Source organism: Prenolepis imparis, unplaced genomic scaffold (genome assembly GCF_030444845.1).
Source record: "Prenolepis imparis isolate NDT839.2.m4 unplaced genomic scaffold, iyPreImpa1.0 SCAF_15, whole genome shotgun sequence".
In the NCBI taxonomy this organism is placed as follows: Eukaryota; Metazoa; Arthropoda; class Insecta; order Hymenoptera; family Formicidae; genus Prenolepis; species Prenolepis imparis.
The window spans coordinates 2,017,831-2,043,596 of NW_028141173.1; the positions used below are offsets into that span (position 1 = coordinate 2,017,831).

Here is a 25,766-nt window from a genome sequence, read left to right on the forward strand (position 1 = left end):
CTCCCTTGACATCCGGGTTACGCCCTGACGAGTCGGTCGAAGCGCGTGGGCGATGGTGCTCTATTCGGTGAAATAAATCGTTGGAACACAGAGAATTCCACCTACTGACCGAGACGAGAGAGTGATCGTTCCGAGTGATACGTTGCCTAAAATAGCAACGCGCGAAAAAAAAACGCTCTATCTACGATGATTAAAATCCTAGACGCGCCGCGGTTTGCTCTGGCATTTTTTGCCGGCTTGTTTTGCGGAAAGATATTGCTTATTTTTTGTGTATGATAAGATTTGCGCTTTTATATAAATTCTTATTCAAATAAAATAGATCATATAAAAATTTCAGCGAGTATTTTGACTGTCCGTGTCGAGATCACAGATGAAAGGAAATTTTCATATGATTCGCTGTTTAAACTTGCAATTATATCCGCTATATTAGACAGAATATTTTATTAGGAAATTTCAATGAATAAGATTTCTAAATATATCTCGAACTCTGTTAAAAATACTAAAATTCTTGAAGAGAATTTCAGTTAAACTACATACTAAGAGAATTTTCTCTTAGAATTTATCTTGACAATCATAATAATCGTGGGACAATATGGAAAGAATTTTATGAGAGTTTCTCTGATTAATATTTATCACAATAAAAATAATATCTATCACAATAAAGTATTATAAAACATGTTTGATTAATTTTACTAAACTGCATAGTAAAATTAATCAAACATATTCAGAGAAATTTAAATAAAATTCTTTCCATATCATAATTGTCTCACGATTGCCATGATTTTTAGGATAAATTCTAAGAGAAAATTCTCTCTCTGTAGTTGAATATCCTCTACAGGAAACTAACAATAAGAGTCCTTGGGAAAATCTTAAGCAGGACTTCGATCAAGCATCTTGCTTGCGAAGACCTGTCAAAATGACATACTCATAGAATAGATATACTTATTTCTATCTAGGATTATCCACGAAAAAGCTAAGAGATCTAATAATTTTAATATCTCTCTATTGAAAATACGTTCAAGCTAGAATTAATTCTATATGAAAATGTTAATTAAAAACGAAAAATATTTATAATTTATTACAACATAATATTGTGTCTTGGAAGGGACAAAAATCTATAAAAGAAGCGAAGAGGAAGACGAAAGAAAATTGCGTTGAGAAAATACTGACTTATCTCTGTTAAAAATCTACAAAATATATATTTTGAGATAATAACAAATTTATCTTTGTTTTATCTCATTAAGATAGAGCAATGGCAAAATAAGTTTGTTAAGAATTAAATCATTTTGTATCGACAAATTAAATTCATTTTAAATTCCTGTTTTTTTTTTGCAAATTTACACAGAGTTTTCTATTTTAACAATGCATGTAAAGATTATATGTTTCACTGTAATATCGAATAATTGATTGTAACAGCTGTAATGTTGACGCAGTTTCATATCGAATAAGCATGATAATGGCGACAATTTTGTTTGTGGCAAGTTTCTTTTTTCCAATGCAAAAGCTAAAAAAAAATTTTACATTTATTCGAGCGAAAACATGTAGAAAATCATTGGAGCTCGTTAACAATTAGGAATTTAATCAAAATTATTGATTAATGTCAACGAAAGATTTGATTGAGCGAACGAAAATCAAATTGTTTACTCATTCGGACCTTTCATTACTATTATATTTGCTAATTTAATAAGTTCAATAGATTTAGACTAGATTAAAATTATCGAAACTTATTTTGACAGTAATCATATGACTTTTCATCATCAAGATATTTCTGTCGGCATTTTTATCACCTGTGTTCGATGAAAACTGTTTGTAATTTTATCCGCGTTATCACCAAAATTGCGACGAATAAACAAATAAATAAATCTAGCGTTACACGCGGAAGAGATCTAAATTCGTACATACATACGTGCAGAATCTCGCGCAAGATCAAGGGCTCTCTTTCATCCCTCTCCCCCCTTCCGCCCCTCACTCTCTCGATTCAGTCGAGGTACATATACATGCCAGCAGGCAGCAGTCGGAAAAACAGTTGCGAGAGAGCACAAAAGCCCGTCGCCTGTCTAACGAGCGATTAAGCCCGTCGACGACGACGACGATGACGACGGTTGGCTCGAAAAATGTCATAAGATGGCATTGTGCGCTCAACGTTGGTGCACTCGTGGTTCCATTGGCGCGTACACGATGGCACATTGTTTATCGAGCGGCTGGCACATATAGAGGCGCGCTGCGCACTCGCGGCTTTTGTCAAATTATGCCAACGCTTTCTCTTATTCTCTCTGCTCGAGCGCAGGGCGCGCATACTTATACCTATCAACCGGACCTATCCGGAGAAGAGGAGAGAAGGAGAGAGTGACGAGAGCCACTCGACGAATGCGCCCGCGGAGGGAATTATATCGCGCGGTTCCCACACACGGAGAGAGAGAGAGAGAGAGCGCCCTGAGGCCCACCAGGGGCGCGGACCCCGTACCCCTACATCGAAGACGAGTAGCCAAGTCATTCGGAGGCGTTTTCCGTGAAAGAGACACAGGGAGAGCGGTGTCGTTATTTCCGCGAGACTGGACGCTCGGAGTCAAGGAGTCGACTCGGTATTCGGGGGGCCCTCTCTTCGCACGGGGGGTCCGGAGTCGCGAAGTCTGGCCGCAGGTGAGACCCGCTGTCTGTAGCTCCGGTGCGGGACATTATCGACAGGCGGATGCCCCGCGCGGGAACGTCGCGGGGGGGCCTCGCCGCGGAAGTCGGTCCTCGACGCCCTGCGTCGCGATGCGAGTTTCAGGGAGAAAGAGAGAGCGAAAGCCCTCTTCCCTATTGATCCAACTGATTATTTAGATAGGCCGGGACGTTAACGCGATAGTACTACACTGATAGAATATCGAATACCTCGATTGCCTCGTTTTAATCGACTTTATTCCTTTTCGCAATGTTCCTCGCAATATTATTTTGCTACTTTTTTTTTCTCTATAAAACTGAAATCTTTATGTTTCTATTGTTGATTAAATACTATCATTATTTTATTAAGGACCGATAATCTTTTCTAAAGTCAATTTTTTCTGATTGATATATGGAACATTTTCGGGTCTATTCAGAGGGCAAAATAATTAAATAAATTGGATAAAATTGACGAAATTTGAAGTACCTGCTACTTTGAATATTAATATAATTGAAAAAGATTAAATAAAAAAATAATGTTACAAAAATAAAAATACTCTGAATCCATGACATCTCTCTATTCGATAAAATTTTAATTCATCAGAATACATATAACTTGCGTTCGACAGCAAATTCAGATTTACTCTTTCTTAGATTTAAATAAATATTTAAATTTTATAATAAGATACTAATTCTTTCTCTCTCTATCTCTCTTTATTTGATATTCTCACATTTATGTCTCTTCTATAGGATATTTTCAGATTTAATTTATATATGTATATACATATAGGAATTAAACTCTATTTTTCACCTTATATAAACAGTTTCTCAATTAAAGATTTAAAAGAGAAGCTTTTGGCAAAATATGGCTATGAATTAAATAGTTTCAAAACAGAGTAATCTATTTAAAGCATCAAAAATAAAAAATTGACATATCACGCGCATAAAAGTAAGAGAAAAAATTTTGATTTACATGTTATCTTCATCTATTTAGATCGCGCCTCTTAAATTCTGTCAATATATCGAATATCATCAATCACGAGATTAAATTTCAATATGAGAAAAAATTCACAAGCGGTGAATCTGACGAATCTTCATCGCGACTTCGAACTTATTGTTAGTGCTAAAACTTAGCCGCTTTGTGCGGCAAAATCGAATAGAGAAGTCGACATTTATGTCTACACGAAGGAAAGAAAAAAAAAACGCGCGGGGAACGCGTTTAAAAAGTACGTCGACGCCGAGGGAGATCCGGGCTGTGGGCTTCGAGGGTGGGTTAGCGATTGAGCTCTCGAGCACTTGAACACGAGCCGGAGAAGAAATGCGGGGAGAACAATGGACAGAAAGGTAACCAGGAGCTGGTGCTGCGTCATCGTAGTGGCCTGGTAGGAGCCTCGTCGCGTAACGAGATGCGCTCGTCTCGCTCACCTTTCCTTCGTCTTTGACCCGTGTAGGGTTGAAAATCGACCACCCACCCACCGATCCTCCACGGATTCGCGCTTGTCTTGTTAGTACGATATTAATCCTTCTGTCAGTGCACAATTTTTCACCTTTTCATCAACGTATAGGTATCCGAATACCAATAGCGTATTTTCGATACATTGTACTGTGACAATTTCTTTATAGCATCTGCTAGGCATCGAATATTCTTTCTTATTATATTTTAGGTTTCCGAATTTTTCACATTTAAAGTTGCTTTGGGCACCAATTCATTGACAGAAGGGTTAAACATCGAACGCGAGGCAACGACTTTTTCGCTGTGATCGCTATTTTTGTTGTCGCTATTAAAAATAGAGACTCGCTGTTTATTCTTTTTTTTTCTTTTATCTTGCCGTGTAAAATAAATAAACAAAACGCAGAATTGCCTAGCTCTTCATTCAGTACTCATATTTGTAGAGAAGTTTCCCCCCTTAGAGATTTAAAAAAGAAGGCAAAATTAAAATTAAATTTAAAAAAAAAAAATGATTTGACTGCTCAAAGTATCAAAGTACATGTTAGATTAAAAATTGAGATCAATTTCAATTCGGGATACTATTTCTTTCCAATTAATTTTTACATGTACAAAATCTCAAGAAGCTACACTGAGAGAATTTTCTCTTAGAATTTACCCTGAAAATCATGGTAATCGTAGGACAATATGGTATGGAAAAAATTTTATGAGAATTTCTCTGATTAATATATTTTTATCACAATAAAAATAATATCTATCACAATAAAATATAAAACATGCTTGATTAATTTTACTAAACTGCATAGTAAAATTAATCAAAGAAATTCTCATAAAATTCTTTCCATACCATATTGTCCCACGATTACCATGATTTTCAGGATAAATTCTAAGAGAAAATTCTCTCTGTGTATCAATGCTAATTGTGATTTTAGGAGATGGAGCGTAATCAAAGAAATCTCTCGACACGTGTATATACGGCAAGTTATTAAGAAAAAAAAAAAAATTATCAGCAGCTGCTTGATCTTTCCGCGTGGTCTCGCGTCTTAAGAAACGATTTTCGGGCGATGGCTGCTTATTAAACGACGTACTCGTCGGAAGTAGAGGGTAGGAAAGTAGAAGAAAGAGGCTGCGCGTACACTCTCTTGGCTACTTGGCATTTACATCCATCATCCATTTCGCGCACGACGGTCCTCCAGTCCCTATTATATTTTCGAGCTTCAGACGTTTGCATCCGCGAATGCACGAGAGTGTACACGCGCGTTTTTACGTTAGCCGGCGTTAGCAAAGCGTAGGTAGGTAAATGCGTATATTCTACGTGTGAGCGTGTATATGAAATAAGAGAGAGAGAAGAGGAGAAGGAAAGAAAGAGAGAAAAACAAAAGAGGTAGAGGAGAGAGAGGCTTCGACGTTGCATGCGATCGCGCTAGGTGAGGGCGCACCTGGACCTTCCTTCCATGTGCTTCCATGAGGGCCCTCACTGCCTTCTACTTCGCGATTCAATCACCCAACGGACCCCACACATCTTCGTACACCCAACTTTTTCCTTCCTACATATTCTCCCCGTCTCTCTCTCGTCTTGCTTCTCGTTGCGCGTATATCATCGAAAGGCGCGCCTGTGTGTCGGAATTCAAGAATATCTTCACGCAAAATGTACGAATTTCTGTTCTAATTATAGGTTTTTGACCTATGACATAGTCTTTTGTAATATTATAAAAAAATCTATTAATGATCAAAAATTTAAATTTTTAATTAAAATTTTCCAGCAAAGTCCGCAAAGACACCCTTTTCTATTTTCTTAAATAGGATCAATGTATCACGTAATGTTTTCACTCAAGATCAGTGAAATACATTGATGAAATCTTACGTCAGTATTTTAATCGGTGACATTTTCATTAATTCATTTTCATTAATTGTAATACTCTTGACATTCCTTTCTCAATACCTATCACCTATTGACATTAAATTTCAACCGTCTCCTTTCGACCGTCCGTAGAATCAGAATTCCGCGTGCGAATAAGCACAAGCGATGACTTACTTATATTCGACGTGGATGTGTGTAAAAGGATGGCATTGTGCCCCGCTGCTGCTATGGACAATGGGGGAGAAATCGAGAGAGCGGTGCTGTATATGTGCCTGATAAGCGACCGCAACCTACTAGCAGCAGCAGGGGTAGATCTCTCGGCGCAGATAGAGCTTTATTTCATCAGAGGGACAATAACGAAACCGCGCGATAAAGCGAGTCGTATGTGCTTCGCGGAGAGGAGTATGTGCTTCTATTCTCTCGGTATACGTGTGACACTCAATGATCCTTTATGTAATCGCACAGTGCAAATGAATCGCTCTATTATGCGCGAAAGATGTCGCGTTAAGAAAAAAAAAGTTCTAACAAAACGAGGACGAAAATCCTTCACTCTGTCGAAAATATATTGTAAATGCATTCACTGTTTCATCTTTATAGCTAACTTAATTGTATATTTCAATTTTTTTCTTTTAGAAAAAATTGATATTATACAGATACATCACGTATCTGATAAACGATTTGATATGTAATATGATATAATTTTACGTAATTATATCTATTACAAGTTATACCTGAAACTTTTTATTATTAAAAAATTGTTACTTCTTTCGATCCAGCTTATCGTAAAATATTGTTTAAAATTTTCAGAAAATACAAAAAATTCATTAAAGAAATATCGTGTATTTCAATACAGAGTGAGAAATTCAGAATGTTACTCGGTCACATCAATATATATTGTTATATCTTATATTTAACATGCGCGAATTCCTTCGCGCACGACTTCGATATCTGATTCGATATCTAATTCAATCTGATACATTTTTAAATGTATCGACCATAATTAATATATAATTTACGATATTCTTGTCAATGTATTCGTTCTAATTTTATTAGACATAGTAATCGTTAGAAAGCTGTGAGTTTCGTCAAAACGATATAATTACGATTGATCATCGTAAACGTGTTACACTTGATTGAATAAGATGAAAGACGTCTTTATTTCAACTATAATATGCTTCTGTGCCTATACTATTTTTGTAAACGCATAAACAAAGCGATCGTTATATTCAATATGAATGCAGAATTTAATAATTGTACGACACACATTGTTTAATAAAATGCAATAACACATGAAGATTAGAAAGAAAAGCGTAACGTTCTTCTCTTCTTCGAATTTTCATAAACTGTGCGTCGGTCTTTTTTAATTGTGTTAACTCATCGTGTTAATATTCGCATTCGTGACACATGCACACCCGAGTCGAAATTTTTTGCCCACTTTTCATCTCAATTTTTAATTTAACATTTATTTTGATACTTTAAGCATAATCAGATATCATATCATCATTTTATGAAACTATTTAATATAATTTTGCCCACAGCTCCTCTAAGAATAAGAAACTATTTATTGCTTTTGAGGTACAAAGCGGAATATTGATTCTTATATAAGTTAAATCTTATTATTTTCTAGAAATTCTCTAGAAACCATAAACATGAATAAAATTGAAATTAAAAATAGGATAAAATGAAAAATTTCGATTCGGGATTATTTAATATATATATATATATAAAACATATATATAATATAAAATAGTGTATGTGTTTTTACGCGCTTTCTCTTGATCGTGAATACTCGAATACTGAAATATAATACAAAAATTGAAAAAAATTAAATCGATGTGTCTTGAAAAAATCTATAAAATCCGAAGAACAGTGCATAACTTTTGAAAGGTACTCTGCGCGTATTTTAAACATTCATATTTTATACAAATATTTATACATGTATCTCGCGGAGAAAATCAGAGATAAAAGCAAGCAATATTATATTATCTGATTGATAATATCACGATGTTTAAAAAAATGCTAAATATGAACACAGCACTTGTAGCGCGAATATTCAATCGCGTTTTTATTGGAAATTCATCGAAGACTCCAGCATGCCTTACCGTTTACTTTGCACAAATTCATTTCATTTAGAACGCGTACTTTGACAAAAAAAAAATAATTCTAAATAATAATATCTATAAACCTTACCTTGTTACGATTATTATTATGCATAGCGATTCCTCGCGAAAATTCAATCTTAACTTACATTACATGATGACGTGCGACAAAGTTTAGTCTACACTTTTTTACATTTTGACGTCTACATCGATCGTCGCCATCTGTCTCGGTGACCTCCTCCACCATTTCCACGAGCCGAAGAGTAATTCTATAACATGAGATACAAGCGATGTCTCGATTAAAAATCTGTTCTATGAAGAGATGTTATTTTGATATATACTATTTTTTTATCTCTCCCTTTCTCTATCATTACAATCATTTAAAATTGAAACTTCGAAGAAATAAGCTTATTTTTTAAAATCTTTTCTGATTTTTTATTTTAAAAAGTTACACATATAATTAGAAAAAAAATAAAATAAAGACATGGAGAACCAGATTGAGAAACAGATTATATACACATATCGGAATGCAATAAAAGTGAAAGACATACCCCTTGGCTCTGATATCCGTGCTGCGCGTTCTGGTAATTATTTCGCGCCTGATGATGATTATTATAATTGCGCTGTTGCTGATACTCGAAAGGCGAGTGATTGAAATTCGATGGACCAAAATTGGACCATGGCCCACGGTTCTGACTCGAACTGGCGCTATTGTAACCGTATCTTGATTGATAGTCACCGCTTCGATAACCTGGAAACAAATGTTGATCGCGCCACGTTGAATATAGGAAAGAGATCCATACATCATATGTATATCATGCGTTTTTATTTTAAAGATTCCTACATGACGTTCGCGGGAGATGATGCAATAATATCGCTCAATCCCTTAATTAAATAATATTACCGCGTATTAATATTAGTTGCGCGCTGAATTAGCATCGAGGTTATTCCGAATAATTAACATAGGCGAGACAGGCGGGAAAGGGAGACCGACAGGCGCAATATAGGCCGCTTCTAGATGAATAGGAGCGTGCCGGCGCGTGTCTCCAGTTCCTAGAATAATATGCAGCGTGTGTGCGTCAGGACTCGAAGCAACATCACTGAATAAGCGCGCGCGCGTTGACGTGCACCATGAAACGTCATAATAGCCCGTCGTTAATAACGGATTTTCGAAAGCACACTTTGGGAAGGGGGTGTACACACTAACGTGGGTGGGTAGGTAGGTACAGCGTCATTAATGCCTTTCATTTTCGGTTTAGGCATTTCTGGGATCGAATGCGTCCAGCGACTCGTGTTTAAGTCACGACTATTGTTTAAATACTAACTACATTTTTATTAATTATTTTATTTAATATCGTATGTATAACTCTCCTTAATATATATATATATATATATATATATATATATAATATATATAATAAATAATTTGTTTTAATTATTTAAAGAATTTTTGAAAAACAAAGCCGCGTGTAAACATTTACATCTACATTTTCAATTTATTTTTTCGTATCACATACGTGTTATTATTGGGAACTATGCTATATAAAGCACACTTATATTATATCTATATACAGACAGAATTTTTTCTTAGAATTTACCCTGAAAATCATAGTAATTGTGGGGCAATATGGTATGAAAAAAATTTTATGAGAATTTTTCTGATTAATATTTATCACAATAAAAAATAATATCTATCACAATAAAATATATAATATATCTGATTAATTTAGTATGCAGTTTAGTAAAATTAATCAAACTTGTTTTATATTTTATCGTGATAAAATTAACCAGAGAAATTCTCATAAAATTCTTTCCATACCATATTGTTTCACGATTACAATGATTTTCAGAGTAAATTTTCTAGGGGAAAATTCTCTCTGTGTACTTATACATCAAAAGAGGAATGATTATTCTTATTCTGTGTCGGATAAATTTCACATTTTATTGTATAACGTTACGTGTGCAATATTGTGCTTTATCTTAACGTCGTCACTCGCGAATGTAGTATTATATATATACTCGCCTCTCGAACCAGTCAAAATCCTCTCTCGCGAGTCGACAGAAAAATTGGAGAGAAGCGAGAGTTATAATGATCGCGCTGACAAAAGGACAAAATCGTTCCCCGCCGTGTCGTGGTCCGCGTACAGCCTCCCGTTTGAATATTTATAACTCGCTTTCGAATTGCGAGTCAATGCTTTATGAGAGGCCACAGAGGGGAATCCGGAATAAGAGAAAGCATTGCGAAAGCGCGGAGATGGGAGAGAGGAGGGCGGTTTGTTTGATGTGTCACCCGCGGATGGAAATCAATTTTTAATTGAATTGATTGCGCACGCCACGCGTACACGTTCTCCAATCGATCTCGAGTAGATCTTACTTCGATAGAATTTTAATTTCAGCCTCTTAATTACAAAGATGAGTACTTGATATAACGTATCACAAAATTGAAAAATTATGACGAACAAACAAATCTCCTACGACGGAGAAAATTCGAATCGAAATTGTCCGAAAAATTTTTCGCACAAATTTCGAGGAAGAAAGTATATACTCAATATTTAATAAAATTTTATAGCTTTCAAAGCAACATCTTGCAAATATGTACGATTATTATAATATGCATATAATTCTGAAATAAAATTGTGATAATTACACGATGAAACATAAAACGGAAGAGTAAAGTGAGTGTTTTGACTGAAGATCAGTGAAACACTTACTAATCTTCGGTGTATTTTAATCAATGACATTTTCACCGATTATATTATAAGAGAATTCGATGGGGACCAGCAGCAGCAGTTACGCGCAAAGTGGCGTAACTCTTTAACCCCCGGGATTTTTAGCGACTGCGGCGTACAAAGGCTATCACTGACGCACGATAATCGTATAGTTTGGCTCAATCGAGCTCGTAATAGGAGGCGGCAAACACACTGTCGATATCATCGAAGGGGGGTGATCTCTCTCTCGCACGTTTGAATACTATATATTATAGACTCTCCTACCGTTTCTATGTCGAAACGTGTATGTGTGTGTGTGTTTCCCTTTTCCTCCCCCCACTGTTACCTCCCATTCTTTCGTGGCAACAATAACAACCCCCTGTAGATTCCAGACGGCCCGTACCGCGTCCGACCCCCACGATAATCCTCACCCACAGCCCTCGATAGAGGAAAGGAAGGAGGGTTTAACAGTTTACACGTCGGATCATCCCTCGTTATTGTTGCGTTTATCATAATAACGCACCGCTACAGCCTGCTCGCGCGTTCCAACCCTATCGCGAATCAAATTCGTAATCGTACCATGTGATCGCGTGCTCAGGTAGTCAATTAGATCTCCGGCATTTCGGCGTATTTTCGTATACATGAATTTACATATAATCAGGAAATATTCCGGGGAATTTTTTTTAATTGCGTCAGCGAAATACATACCTATTTTTAGATAAAAAATAGGAAAAAATTAACCATCTTATAAACAAATAGAATTAATAACTTTGAAATAAATCGTTGATATGCATACAGCTGAGCGAAAATCATTGAAAATCGAGGAAATGTTCGTTCAGTTAGATGGAACTTTGGCCAAAAGCGAAATTGTATTGGAAACCAGAAACCCGGGGAAAAAAATAATGGAGAAAAGAAGAGAGAAAAAGAGAGAGGGAGAGAGAGAGAAACGATTCGTTCATATGTGTGTACGCTACGTAGCTACGGGTATTGGATTGGATTGGATTGCCGCGTCAGCAGTACAAACACTCAAAACCTCGATGTGGGTCGGCCTCTCCCTGTTCCTGTTTCAAACTGAAATTACACTTTCCCGTCTACGTTCGACCTGCCATGTCGACGCATAGCTTCGTTTTCTCTCTCTCTCTCTCTCTCTCTCTCTCTCTCGTGGCTGCATCTTTCATCGAGAGAGAATAAAAGAGAAAAATATCGTGCTTATAAACAGCATTCGCGGACTAAAAGCTACATGTACCCCTTATTCTTCTCGATTCTTTTATTCAGTTCAAGTTTCCTTTACGCATCTTTCCTATAGTAATCGTAGCGTAATAAAATAACTGTCCCCCAAATACGGTGATTTATGATTTCAGAATTTCTATATTTTTCGAAAATAAATTTTGTCTCGCAATTTAGAAGAATAAAATGATTTGGAAATGAAATAAAAAATTCCAGATAAATTTAATGTATTAAAAAAGATTACAGTACACATATTTTCAAAAACATTCATAATCAATTTTTTTTAATTTTACATTCAAAATAAATATGGTTAAATAAAGTGTCAAATTTTTAATTGCTTTCGATGTAAATAAAATTTCGATTAAATTATATATATTATTTGCACAAAAAAAAAGTGAAGCTTTTTAATTCCAGCGCACAAATCTAAAAGGATCGATTAATTTTTAAATAAAATAATTAAGTAAAAAGATATATATGTATTGTATTCTCTCTCTATTTTTTTTCTGAGAAACGCTATTTTCATTATATGAACAAAGTCAAAAAGACTGTAACTTTATTGCCGCACAAGTCATTTTCAGCAAAAGACACATCGATCTGTATCTTAGTAATATACATAAACAACAATTTCCGGAAAGCCGGACAGCTGTTAACTCGATATCCGTCTTTTCTTCTTAGAAATCGCTTCCTCTTGTGCAAACATTCCTATCAAACAATTCTCCTGGTCTTATATGCTTATATGGTGGGTGTAGACAAACATTGTACAACACGTGTGTAAGTAAAAGGTAAGGCTACATAAATGTTCTCATTCTCTCCGCCTTGTCCTCTTTTTATAATAGATTAGCGTCTTTTATCAACGTGAAACGAATTAAACAGACTTTTCATGACGTCGACTATCATGTATGCTTAATGAAAAATAATAGAAATTATGTAATCAGCGTTTAGACCTGAGGCGAGAAGAGAGGAGGGCGAAAAAATTTATTCGATAAATGCATTCGGAAGATGCTATCACCGTTAGAATTGCGCTTCTTACCTATGTAATCCGACAAAAGTCGACTTGTCAATTTCTCGCGAAATTCGATCGACGAAAACTTACGCGCGACGTAAGGGAAGAGAGCAAAAGGGGGTGAGAAAGGAGAAGGAAGGTGAAAAAGAGAGAGCCCGCATCCCGCGTGGAAATACCTGGTCGCGGGAACAATGCGTACACGTTTCTCCCCCATAAAACTCAGCACCCCGTACAAGATGGCGCCACCAACGGACCAAAGTACCACTCGGGCGATTTCCGGTGGCTTTGTTCCGCCCACCAGGCAGGGAACGAGAGAAGATGAGGGACGAAGCCGGAGGAAAGGAAGGAAGAGGGATCGATGGAACTCGAGGCTGAAGGCGCGCCTTTGAGGCCTTACGCCGCGTGCTCGCGATGCAAAATATAAAAAAAAAAAAAAAAGAAAAAAAAGAAAAGACCTTTCTTCTATGAAGCCAGTTAGTCAGGCAACTAATAATTTTTCCGCCACGCTTCTTGTCGTTAGCCTCCCCCATTTCTCTCTCCCCACATGTGCGTTCGATCCTATCTCTTTCATATTATTTGCGACGTAATTTTTTCTTTTTTTTTTTTCTCGTTTGTGTAAGAAATTTTTGCGTGAGAAGAAACAAACGGCGCGATTCTTATATATATTCTTCCATTTCCTCCCTTCAGCTTTCGCCGCCTACTTCTTCTAGTTGGCAACGGTAATGGAGGCCCTCAAAGGCGGCTCTCCTAGGCGCCTCGATGAGCCAGTCGACGAAACGAAACGAAATGAGACGAGACGAGAGCGGCGTTTACTCCCAACGACTCTTACGAGACTCTCCTCTCTCTCCCTTTTCATTTCTTCCGTATTTCTTCTCTTCTTCCTCTCCTCTCTTTCCCTCATTTGTATCTTTCGCGTTGTAATTCTTAAAGAAAAGATTCGGCGCGCGTACATCATTATTTTTATATTTATGAAAATGGCCGTTTATATTCTAAAAACCAGAAATTAATGGAGAAACATCGTATAAATAACGTTAATTCTTTATCTATATAGCAGCGAATATCGATCCCTTGCGTGTATAAATTCTACGTGAAAAGCAAGCGATATATATATGTATTTACCGAAACTAAAGTACGTGCACGTGCTCTATAGCGTGTGTTTATTTCATCGGGCGAGCGCAATTTGATGGCGAAACGATTTCAAAACCTGTATCTGCTAAAATGTTCGATGCCGTTTGTCGAAACAATTCAATCTACGGCTCGATGAGCTTTTGGGAATCAGCAAAACCGAAACTCGAGTGCGGAAAAGCTCCGATTTCCAACCGGCTCGTGAGTATTCAGCGGAGCTTTCCAATTACGCGTTTCGATATATCGATGGCCCGACGAGTCGCGATGCTGCACGAAAGAGATGACCGGAGATGACCGCCTCTCGCATTCTATATGTGACCGATTCTGTCAACATTTAACTGCAACCATTGTCCATTGGAGCAAAATATACGCATAATTTTACTTTGCGTCCGCATCGAATCGAGAAATTTTTCTCCTATATAACTACTAGATCTCATCAATCATCAATCGAATCTATTTAATCTATAAATTTTCTTGTTCGTGCTGAAAGTATTAATATTTTTAATCACATCATGTTTAAACAAGATTTATTTTTGAGAAACTTTATAAATCTAGAATTTTAAAAAAATAAGGCTCTTTAAAGAAAGGCTGAAAACTTTATTCTTATTTTGTATTTCGCTATTAATTATTTTAATCAATTTTAACATATTTAAACCTTTTTCTTTCTCTTATAATTTTTTATGATTTATGAGCTTTTTTCTTAGTCGTAAAATCACACAAGTTTGAGTTATTTTCTGGATTTTCTGAAATTGCGATAAAATACCCGCAAGGGAGCACTCTTAACATATACTAGGTGCCTACGAAATTTTTAAGGTGCGGAATTTTGACGTGAGCAATTCGATTTAGCGACGCATGGTTTCGCGAATGCATTTCCAACATTTTGCCTTGACGTCGCGACGCGAAAAGTATTCAAGCAGTAAGCAATGTACGCTAGGGAGGCGAAGAGAAGAGACGGAGGACCGCGGACGGAGGAGAGCAAGATAAAAAGAGGGAGGATCGGAGAGAAGGAGAAACACTTGACCCTCTGCTTGGCTGGCTGCCGTACACAGCTGATCTCGATGCTGCGCCAGCAAATCCCCACACACCGTACGTTAATAAACGCAGTCGGGGAGTGTGTTGGTGTAACTTGGTCGTCCATGCGATCTCGTCTCCCTTCCTTCTCTCATTTTCTCTCTCTCTCTCTCTCTCTCCTTCGCCATTCCTCTCTATGATATTTTACATCTCGCCAACTAATCCTTCTACGTCGTTTTCGTTTTGTTTTCCGTTTCTTCGAGCGTTCCTACTCTTGCCCTAAGTTCCGCATTGTCGCTTTGTGTCGCTTGACACGACTCTCCTCTTCCAACTTAATTCTCTTCACTTCTCATCCGCTCTATCTCACATATTTCTATTTTAGATTTATTTTAGAAATCAAAAATCTATAAAACATAAAAAAATTAAAGTTGAAAATAGAAGCAAAATTTTGACTCGGGATGTAAGTTAGGTATGTTTTCTATTGTTATGTAGAATAAAGTTTCTTGCCTTTATTTTTGACAGTTATAATTCGAGAACCTATAGAATTCATAAACATGATATTAAAAATAGAAACAAAATTTCGACTATCGCATATTTATGATTAATTGCCATGAATTTTACTGTGAATATACATATAATAATAAAATTGATTGAAAAAGAGTATGTTATAAATATATGTATAAGGCAGAATCTCCATCACACACGTTCCCTAAACTTCGCGATTTTTTTATATCAAATTTTTTATATCCCGAATTCGCTCTCCCATTTCATCTCGTGTTGCGCGCGCACCATATACGAGTACATACCCTTTTCGTGTGCGACCGAGAGTACACACCATACAGGCACGTTTATGGGGGAGCGATTCGGAAGAAAGGGTGGCCGACGCGCGAGTATAGCGTGTTGACTCTCGCAAACGTGCGCCGTTCCTAATTTATTTGCCATTTTATAAGGGGAGCCGGATTTTTCATTCTCGATATCAGTCGCGAGATCGACGATTTTTTCTGACATTAGATGTTTAACTTTCATCGGATACGGATACTTTTATCCATTCGAGTCGAGATTAAATACCTCATATAGAAGTAATACGCGGGGAAAAATCGATTCTTGGATCTTCAGATTTTTAGATTTTTCTGGTGAAATGCTAAACTGGATAGCATGTTATAAATAATCAAATCTGTTATAGTAACCGATTGATTTTTTATTTCTCGAATGTCCTTTTAAAATTTTCTAATTTGAATTGAAATTTTTTAATTTTCAAATTTGATCACAAAGATATAAAGTATTAAAACTAAAAATGGCACGAGGGAGAGAAGAGATAAATGCTTATATGCTTCAACATTATTTAAATAATTATGTCCAAAATAAGTTATAACAGAAAAACCGATATAGTCTTCTAAAATATCCTATATGTATATACGTATGTGAATTATATTATTTACATTAACATTAAGATAATAAAGATTGGAAGATAATTTGGAATTTAGTTTCTCCTAACTTTAAAAAGAAATAATGATAACTAACGGCGAATTTACGCGAGACTAGTAAAGAGAGTTAATCGATAGAGAGATTGCTAGTTTATTTTCTTCATTATATCGTATGTTGAGAAGGACTGGGACCATTGGGGCTTTCATCCGGAAAGAAGTTGAAAAGATCGAAGCACAATGAATGACTCGATTCGATGACGCTTATCTTTGGCGCCGAAATTCTGGCTTGCTGGCAAACGCGAAAGAGACACAACTCGGTGGCAGCCGTGTCAGAGGCGACCAATAAATTTATCGAGCGGGTGTTGGCATGGAGACTGCCGGACAGAGCTCGGTCGGATGGTCCGGAGGGTGATGAGAGGGCTCTTGAGAATCCTCCATGAGACCATCACGGAGAAATTGGAGGCAGCCACCGGCACCCATGGCCTAGGAGAAGGAAGAGACAGGGAGGGGAGAGAAGAGACATGCTCGAAGGTAAACTGCACGTAGGTGCGCGGAAGTGTGTGTGTGTGTCTATGTGTGAGAGAGAGAGAGAGAGAAGCGGAAGTGAGAGGAGGAGGAAGAGAAGGTAGGATATCGATTCCTCGCGGTGATCCAATCAACGATGGCGCCTTATCTGACGCCTTTACGGGCGCTTTAACTTAGCTCCTATTGGCGATGATACGTTCATCTCTGGTGTGAATAATTTTCAATCGCAGAGCTATACAATCGATGAATCAATAATAGTCGCGAGTTGCGAGATTAAACGTTGAATTTGACACGTAACGCGTTTTGTCTAATTATATACTAAATTATATAGAAGCCTAACGTAATTGAAATTTATAAGACGACTTGTCCTCTCCCAAACTTTGACACAAATTTAAGATCGAGTCTATAATAATAGTTTCAATATAATTCGAGTCAAGATAGAACTGGAATTAGCATAAAGACAGAGATTATTTCATAAAATAATTCGAATCGAAATTTTACTTCTATTTTTTTCTATTTAATTTTCTTACGTTCTAAAGGATTTCGATAGGTTTAATTTATGTGGTAATTGAACTTCTATTTTGTAGAAGTTTTCTCAAATAGGCAGTAAACAGTTTCCACTTAAATATTTAAAAAAGGATCTTCCGCAAAACTATAGATTAAATATTGAAAGTAGAAGAAAAATTTTGCCTCCGGAATGGAAAGAATTTCTTAAAGAAAAGTAAGTTGAAAAAAAATTGAAATAATTTAACTATAAAATAAGATAAAGCTCATTTTTTTTATGAAAGATTTAAATTGACTGAAAAATATAAAAGCATCTGAGCAATAATATCGAATACTTATATTGAATACATATTTGAAGTGAATCAATGAAACTAATTCAATTTCTCGTATTTACGAAAAGCAAACACTTTGGGAGATAATTTATATTCAATTTTTTCGATATATCCTAATGTGAAGTAAATTAATGAAATGTCAAAATTCACTTTTTGACAATCTTAATCTTTAATATTTTTATAGGCAGAACGGAGAAGAGGTGACGTTTCCCAATTTGTGTCTCGCGCAGCTGATATTTTTGTTGTTTGCGAGACAGAAAAAGGCGAATATCGGAAATTTGACGAGCAACGGAGCAAGAGAAGAGAAAGGAGAGATACATGTATATTTTCCATAGTTAGTTACAACTGACTCGCTCGGCCGCTCTCCAGATTGAGCCGATTGCGCCGATTCGAATCTCGCTGCCATTGTATATCGGCGTTTTTAATATGTAATAGCGCTTGGGAAAAAAATGCGATACGCTTTTACATTGCGCGGATATCACAACTCGTCGTGTAACAAAAAATACGATCGAGCGATAAACAGCCTTACAGTATTTTCGAATCAAGGCTTCTGGTTCTTCATTATGTACTTATATTATGACATCAAGAATCATTTGTGAATTTTTTCATAGAAAAAACTACTCTATTTCGCGAGAGACACGTTTTTAATTTAAAGTTTGAAGCTGCAACAAAGGAGGAAAGTGTTGTACATTTATACATCTCTCTATCGCGAGTAACTACAATTTTCTCGATTAAATTAAGACTCTTATTACGGTAGCTAATTTAGGATTGATTACGTTGGAGGATTCGTCAAGTAAAGAAAAAAGAAGTACCGTCCGTATGCAAAAACGGACATCGCATTTTAATTGTGTCATTTTATGCATTAAATGCATCGAAAATATGGATTTTCCCCGATTGGAGCGACACTCTGCGCGATATCACTTGAAACATTCAGTGCTGAATCCACTTGTCGCCATTGATATAGCACCGCAGGCAGAATGTACAAAATTCTGATTGGAATTGTGAATTTCGACTCATTTTTTCTACTTTTTTTATTATTTCATTTGCTTCTAACTCGTTTTTTATTTCGAATCTTTAAAATATCTCATCTGATATTAATATTCGCAATATTGCCAAACAAGCGTTTCAGCAAATCTGGCATTGTGACATTTGTTAATTAGCTAAATTTATTTTATACAAACGAATAATTTTTTTCAAAAGGAAAAATAGAGGAAGGTACGAGGAAAGATAGATGGCGATATGTAAACGAAAAAGAAACGAAATAATATGTGTAATAAAAAAAAGAGAGAGAAGGGCGAAAGGGTAAGACGCTCATGTAGAAAGGAGTACATTGACGAAGAGGAAGAAGAAGAAGAGAATAGTCCTTATACAGCAAGGACCCCTGGATACCGGCAAGGAGTATCCTAGAATTGTCGAGGATACTTCACTCCCATCGCCCTCTTTTTCGTGCCCCTTCCGCGAGATTCGTTCCTCCTCTCTCTCTCTCTTCTACGTCTCTCTTTCCCGGTTGTAAATATGCTTTGCTCCCGCTCAGTGGATTTATTCCTCGCAAAGGGAATCGTCGTCGTCTCTTACAAACGCTACGTCGCGAGAAGGGGCACCGTCGACCGAGGGGGTTCCTCTCTCCTTTCTCTCTTCTTTCTAACGGATTTAGGCGCGGCGCGTTTCTTCTCCCTTTCTCTCTCACCCTCGTTTTATGCGCCGCAAGATCTTCGTACTCTCGGATTGCGAAATCAAGGGCTCTTCGAGGAGCCTAAAGTAGTTGAACGTGTAGGTGCGCGCGCGCGAGGGATTTTTGCCTCCTCTACACGAGGAAACGCTCTACATCGAAATAATCATCTATTTCTCTCTTTATGGTCTCCAAGCTAATAAAATTCATCGATGCCTTTGTTCCACGCATCATCATTCTCTTATATTGCAATGATAAAATGTTCACAGACTATATAAATAGATAATGTATATTAATGTAGTTCAAGATAAAATTCTAAATAGAATTTTATCCTCTATTATTTATTTTATTATATGTCTCGTTATTTTAGTAGATTTAATTTTTCAGAGATAAATTCAGCAAATGGAATGGCAAAAAGAAAAGATCTTATTCTACGCGTACGGGCTATTAAACGGTCTCTCTCTGAGAACGAAGCACGATCCGATCTGTACCGCAGAAATGCCAAGGAGAGAATCCGCTTTCCCCGGAAAGATTCCGCGGCGCTAGGCCAATAAAACACGGGCCATCCCCATCGCACACGATCGTTAGCCGAAGTTCTCGACGATACGAAGAAATTGGATCCTTCAGGAATGGGACGATAGGTCAACAAGTCGAGGCGACCAAAGATCACTTCCCCGAGGCACCCGAAGGACCTGACCGAGAAGAGATCTTCTACCTAGCCATGACGACTTAAAGAAACCCGATACGATTTGCGAGATTCCGAACGTATCTCGGATACCAAATTTCTCAAGTACGCATTTATACGGCATTTCACACTTCCGACGACGGAGGAGACTCGGCGATATATCCCATTTTCAATCTCAATTTCCTCACGTTTATGGATTCTATAGAAGAATTTTATTTATATAGAAATTAAGCTCCTGCTTTGTATACCTCAAATGATAAAGATTCCCACTTAAAAACTTGAAAAAAATTTCTTTACAAAACTATTGATTAAATAGTTTCAAAAGAGGATGATTCAATTAAAATATCAAAATAGATATTGGACTGAAAATTGAGATTAAAATAGAATACAAATTTCAAGGATAATTGTCAAGAAAACAATATTGCGAAAATGTCATACAATTATGAAAGCATCGAAAGCATTATTATAAAATTCGAGCGTTTAAAAGTAAAACTGAAACACAATTATTTAGTAAGATTAATTATTAAAAAATAAAATTATTTTACTTTTTATTATATATCGTGAGCGATATTTGATTCATCAAATATATATATATATATGTATATACACATATATGTATATACTCTTATTGCGCAAAGTGGATTTGAAAGCTGTCGAGAGGAACGTTATTGTCCAGCTAGTGTACGTAAAAAAAAAAAATCGCTCACCGCGGCGGCGCCTACAAAAATCCGATTCGCCGGATGATCCTCACCGTTTGCTATGGGAGGGCACAATAGAGGAGATTGAGAGAGTGGTGAAAACTGAAGAAGGGGCGGGAGAAAAAGGAAACCCCGAATTCTTACTCCACAATCTTTCTCTTTCTCTCTCCCCCTCTCTCGTTGTTCCCTCACTTCGCGCGGAAATGAGGTGGAAAACCGCATCCTCCGGGGATCGACTCACCTTTTCTTTACTTTCCACGAGGATACTAACGTCGGATTTCGAGCACCACTGCGGTTTCCCGATATTTCAAACGTGTCCGAATCACGAAGCGGATTCCCGAGGCAACCGAGCGCGAGAAAGTTGCGTCGAATGAAAAAAAAATAAAGAAAAAAAACGCCTCGTTTATCACACTGTCAAAAGTCCGCGAGCCAAGAAAACTTAAATATAATTGAAAGAAATGAAATGTTATGCAGTCATCATTTTAGAAGTTCATGTCAACATTTTCTTCCAAAGTTAAAATTTTGCTCCTATTTTTAATCTTAATTTTTTCATGTTTATGGATTCTAAAAGATTTCAATAGATTTTATTTATATAGAAATTAAGCTTCTACTTTGTATCTCAAATAGTAAATAAACCAGCAGTTTCCCATTTAAAAGTTTTGAAGAGGAGCTTTCGGCAAAACTATATAGATTAAATAATTTCAAAAGAGAGTGATCCGACCGCTTAATAATATCAAAGTAGATATGATTAAAAATTAAGATCAAAAGTAAGAGAAAAATTTCGATTAACACGAAATGCATCTTGGAAAAATAAGAAACATTGCGAAAAATAAAAAAAAAATTCTCTACAATTATCAAAAAAATTTTCACGAAAAATTGAACAAAACTTAAAAAAAATTTAGCACAAGTTTTTTTCTTTTTTGTAACAATGACCTTTGAAGAAGAAGCGTTTTCCAATGCGTACTCTTATCGAAACTTTTTTATTCAAAATGAAATTTCCTATTCCAAGGGTATAGTGTCCTCGCGTTTGATTACGTTCTATAAAGCTTTTTTTATCGTGAAAACGAGTGCGCGTACCGAGGGGTGCGAGAGCTCGTCGACATTTTTGAATTAATCTCATTCGACTGCTCCCTTTATGTGCGATAGGCTCTCCCTCATATATCCCGTGGCGAACCGCTCCTAGCTGCTTCGTGGCTTCAAGGTTAATTGGAATAAAAGCGAAAAAGGAAAGAGTACGAAGGGCCGAAAGAAAAAGCAGGATGCTGGGAATAGGAGCGGATCCAAAAGACGACGAGTTTTTCTTACAGCTCGCCGAACTGTTTATAGTACATCAATCTCGCAAGATCTTTTTCGTATCGAGATGTAATAAGGTTGCTAACTCCAAGAAATGTCTAAGAAATTGAAGTCACCGAAATCGCATATGCTCGAATCGCAAAACAATCGGTAAAAGCTTAAAAATTTGTCAAATTATATTATTAATTTATTATTATTATTAATTAATATTACTTTCAATTTTTATCTAAATTATTCAATATTGTTCAACCTAATGTATATTCAAGAATAATATATGTTTCAGTCAAGTTTCAAAAAAAGGAACGACCACATATGTGACCTCTATTTTCCTTCATTTTCCAAATCTCCTGTCTAAAAATGAGAAATACGATTTATGCAATCGCATCAAGATCGATCATATGTTTATGTAATAGTAGATTAAATGATTAATACTTAATTTCAGTTCATCAGTTTGTAATATCACAATGTTTGTTCAGATGCTCAGGATATCGCGAAGAAAAGAAGATCGTGCGAAAGAATAAAGAAAAAAAAAAAACTAGAGAGAGAAAGAGAGAGGGTGCGGAACAGGTGTACGCTTGATCCCAAACAGGCTTGTCCTTTCATGATCTCTCGGAAATACGAATCATTTACCTTTATGCGGGCATGAGAAGAAGAAGCAGCGAGAAGGAGATTCATTCACTGAACGGAAAGCACGAATTTCAGTCCTCGCTTCCCCTTACTTCTTTCCTGATTCTCGATCTCTTTTCTTAAGTAAACTATGGTAAACAGACTAGCCCCAATTACCGAAGACATTCGCTTTTTCGAGTCAGGTCATGAGGATGTAATTCGAGACGACGCGACGTGTGTGAAACCGGAAGTCAACATGACAAGAAATGACCACGTAACGCGACCGAACCGACGAGGGCGTTGACTGAAACATTTTTCGGACTATGACGGTCACCGACGAACGAGATAATAGTTTCTATAAACAATAAAAAATTCTATCGATACACACGTATACACAAAATTTTATAATTTAAATTTAATTTGAAAGATATATAAAAATAAATTTCAATAAGTTTCTAATTATATAAAAAAAATTGCGTATATTTTCAGCACAATAAAAAAAAATGCAGAAATGGTTACATTCAAAAATTTCATATTGTATTATACATATATTATTTTCATTAAAAAATTTGTTATCTTATACATCCTTCGAATTAAAATTACGAAATTTTATGTACGACACGTGCATCGGAATTTCAAGTTAATCGGATAAAAAATATTAATTTTATAGATCCCTTTCTAAAAAAGGCATGTTATTGACATCGGTCAAAAATTCAATAAATATTTTTGACAGTTATCAGCTGATTTCTGTCAAAAAATATTAATCGCGGATAAAGTATTATAACATATTATATTACTTACAAAATATTATTATTTTAATTATAATAATGTTGTAAATAATAATATATGTTATAATGTATACTTATAATATATACTTTGGCCGCGATTAATATTTTTGACAGAAATTAGCTGATAACTGTCAAAAATATTAAAATAATCAAATTTGAAGTATTAAAATATATTATTTAAAACATATTATTTTATTTAATTTTATTTTGGATAAACTGTCAAGCTGCTAACCCTCGCGATGACAGCCTCTGGATGCTATAAATATAACGCTCAACGCAAATCGAGACAATACTTGCGAGACTCGACTTAAAATGCCTTTTTTAGAAAGGGACTAGAACAACACAAGCATATGCTACACGCGAGCCATTCCTCGATTTTATGTTAAAAAGAATGATACTACTAATAAATTAAAATAATAATGTTTTAAATAATATGTTATAATTCCTTAAATTCGATTAATATTTTTAGACAGAAATCAGCTGATTTCTGTCTAAAAATATTAATCGTAGATAAGGCATTATAACATATTATTTACAACATATTACTATTTTAATTTTTATAACCTATTATTATTTTAAAATTTAATTAGCAAACTAACGCTTTATTAATATTTTTTGACAGAAATCAGCTGATTGAAATGTTAATTTGTTAATTAAATTTTAAAATAATAGTATGTAATAAAAATTATAAAATAATTTGTTTTAAATAAAATGTTATAGTACTTTAAACTCGATTAATATTTTTTGACAGTTATCAGCTGATTTCTGTCAAAAAATATTCTAGTTTAAAGAGTATAATAACATATAATTTATAACATTATTTAAATTTTTATAACGTATTTTATTTTAAAATTAACGCTTTAATCAGCTGATTTCGATCAAAATATATTATTCAAGTTTAAACAAACTTTATATAAAAATATCATTCTTTTTTATATAAAATCGAGGAATGGCGTTATTGGTTATTGGCGTTCTAGTTTTTATATTAAAAGGGCTTGTTTTAAATGAACATCCACAAATGTATTCTCATTCTCGAGCTCGTAGCCACAGGGAAGAAACTTAATTCTGTTCAGCCACTAGAAATTGCTCTGACCCTTCACGACACACAAATCGAAATCGCGTACCAACGCTTTAATAGAATTTCATGCTTATCAGAAGCTGGACGTGTCAAGGGAGAGGGTAATCTTTTCTGCCGGACGCGAAGTTCGGTCAGGCGAGGAATTGATAATCAAAGCAGTCCGACCAAAAGGATCAATTGAAGTAAGCCATTAGATTCGAACATTACATCAGTAAGATCTCTCGAGCGAGGAATGTTTGTAAATCAGGTATTTTAAGCAAATAGAAGGTATTTAAAATAGAAGATAATAAAAACGTACACATTTTACCAATTCTCTCAACAGAGAATATTAGCCGATTGCTTTAGATTTAATAGAGAGATCTTCCTTCTTTTGATTTAAAGCAGATAGATATAAATTGAGAGAAAAAAAATGAGAAAAAATAACATCAGATTTATATCTTATTAAATTAGCATATAAATAATTGTCGTTCGATATTTCCAAGTAAAATTTTTATCCAGCACAGAAGATAGCCACATAGTGTTCAATTTTATCGAAGTTGTGATACAAACTATGCTATTTATTTTTAGTTTACGTACAAGATTGCGCAGAAGCGTCCCCAAAAAAATAAATTAATTTTTTTAACATCTAAGTTTGGCTTTCGGAATTTCTTCAAAATAGAAAATTTTCAATGCTGCCCTCTCCTTTCGGATCGAGATAATATCTTCATCCGTTTCGAGGCGAAATCACGAATGCCATTATCTATCTTCCCCTCATCGCGGTACTCGAGCTCTTAAGCAAAAAAATGTCATCTTTCACAAAGCCGAACACAAGTAGTCGTATGTATCCTTAAGTGACAGCGGTGCTTCCACGCTAATGAGGCGCGGCGTAATTAGTGAGACTGTCTACCGGATGGAGTCCTCATGAGAGAGAAGGGAGAGGAGAGGAGATAGAGATAGAGCAAGCAAATCTCTCTCGACACCCTGAGTCGCTCACTCACCCCTCGTTCTTCACGCATCCTCAAGCCGTACCGCAATTTCTTGTCGGTAGATAGGAGAATACG

At 35.8% G+C, this 25,766-nt stretch overlaps 1 protein-coding gene across 1 annotated transcript in view; it reads right to left on the reverse strand.

Moving 5' to 3' along the window:
- Nucleotides 1-6,771: 6,771 nt before the first annotated feature.
- Rat1 (5'-3' exoribonuclease 2 Rat1) overlaps nucleotides 6,772-25,766 on the reverse strand; it is a 32,530-nt gene continuing 13,535 nt past the window's right edge. The window contains exons 16-17 of the mRNA XM_083055410.1: nucleotides 8,602-8,801; nucleotides 6,772-8,319 (exon numbers count right to left, since the gene is read on the reverse strand). Coding sequence (XP_082911536.1) covers nucleotides 8,254-8,319; nucleotides 8,602-8,801 — 266 coding nt within the window. The 3' untranslated portion in view covers nucleotides 6,772-8,253. The remainder of the gene's footprint in view (nucleotides 8,320-8,601; nucleotides 8,802-25,766) is intronic.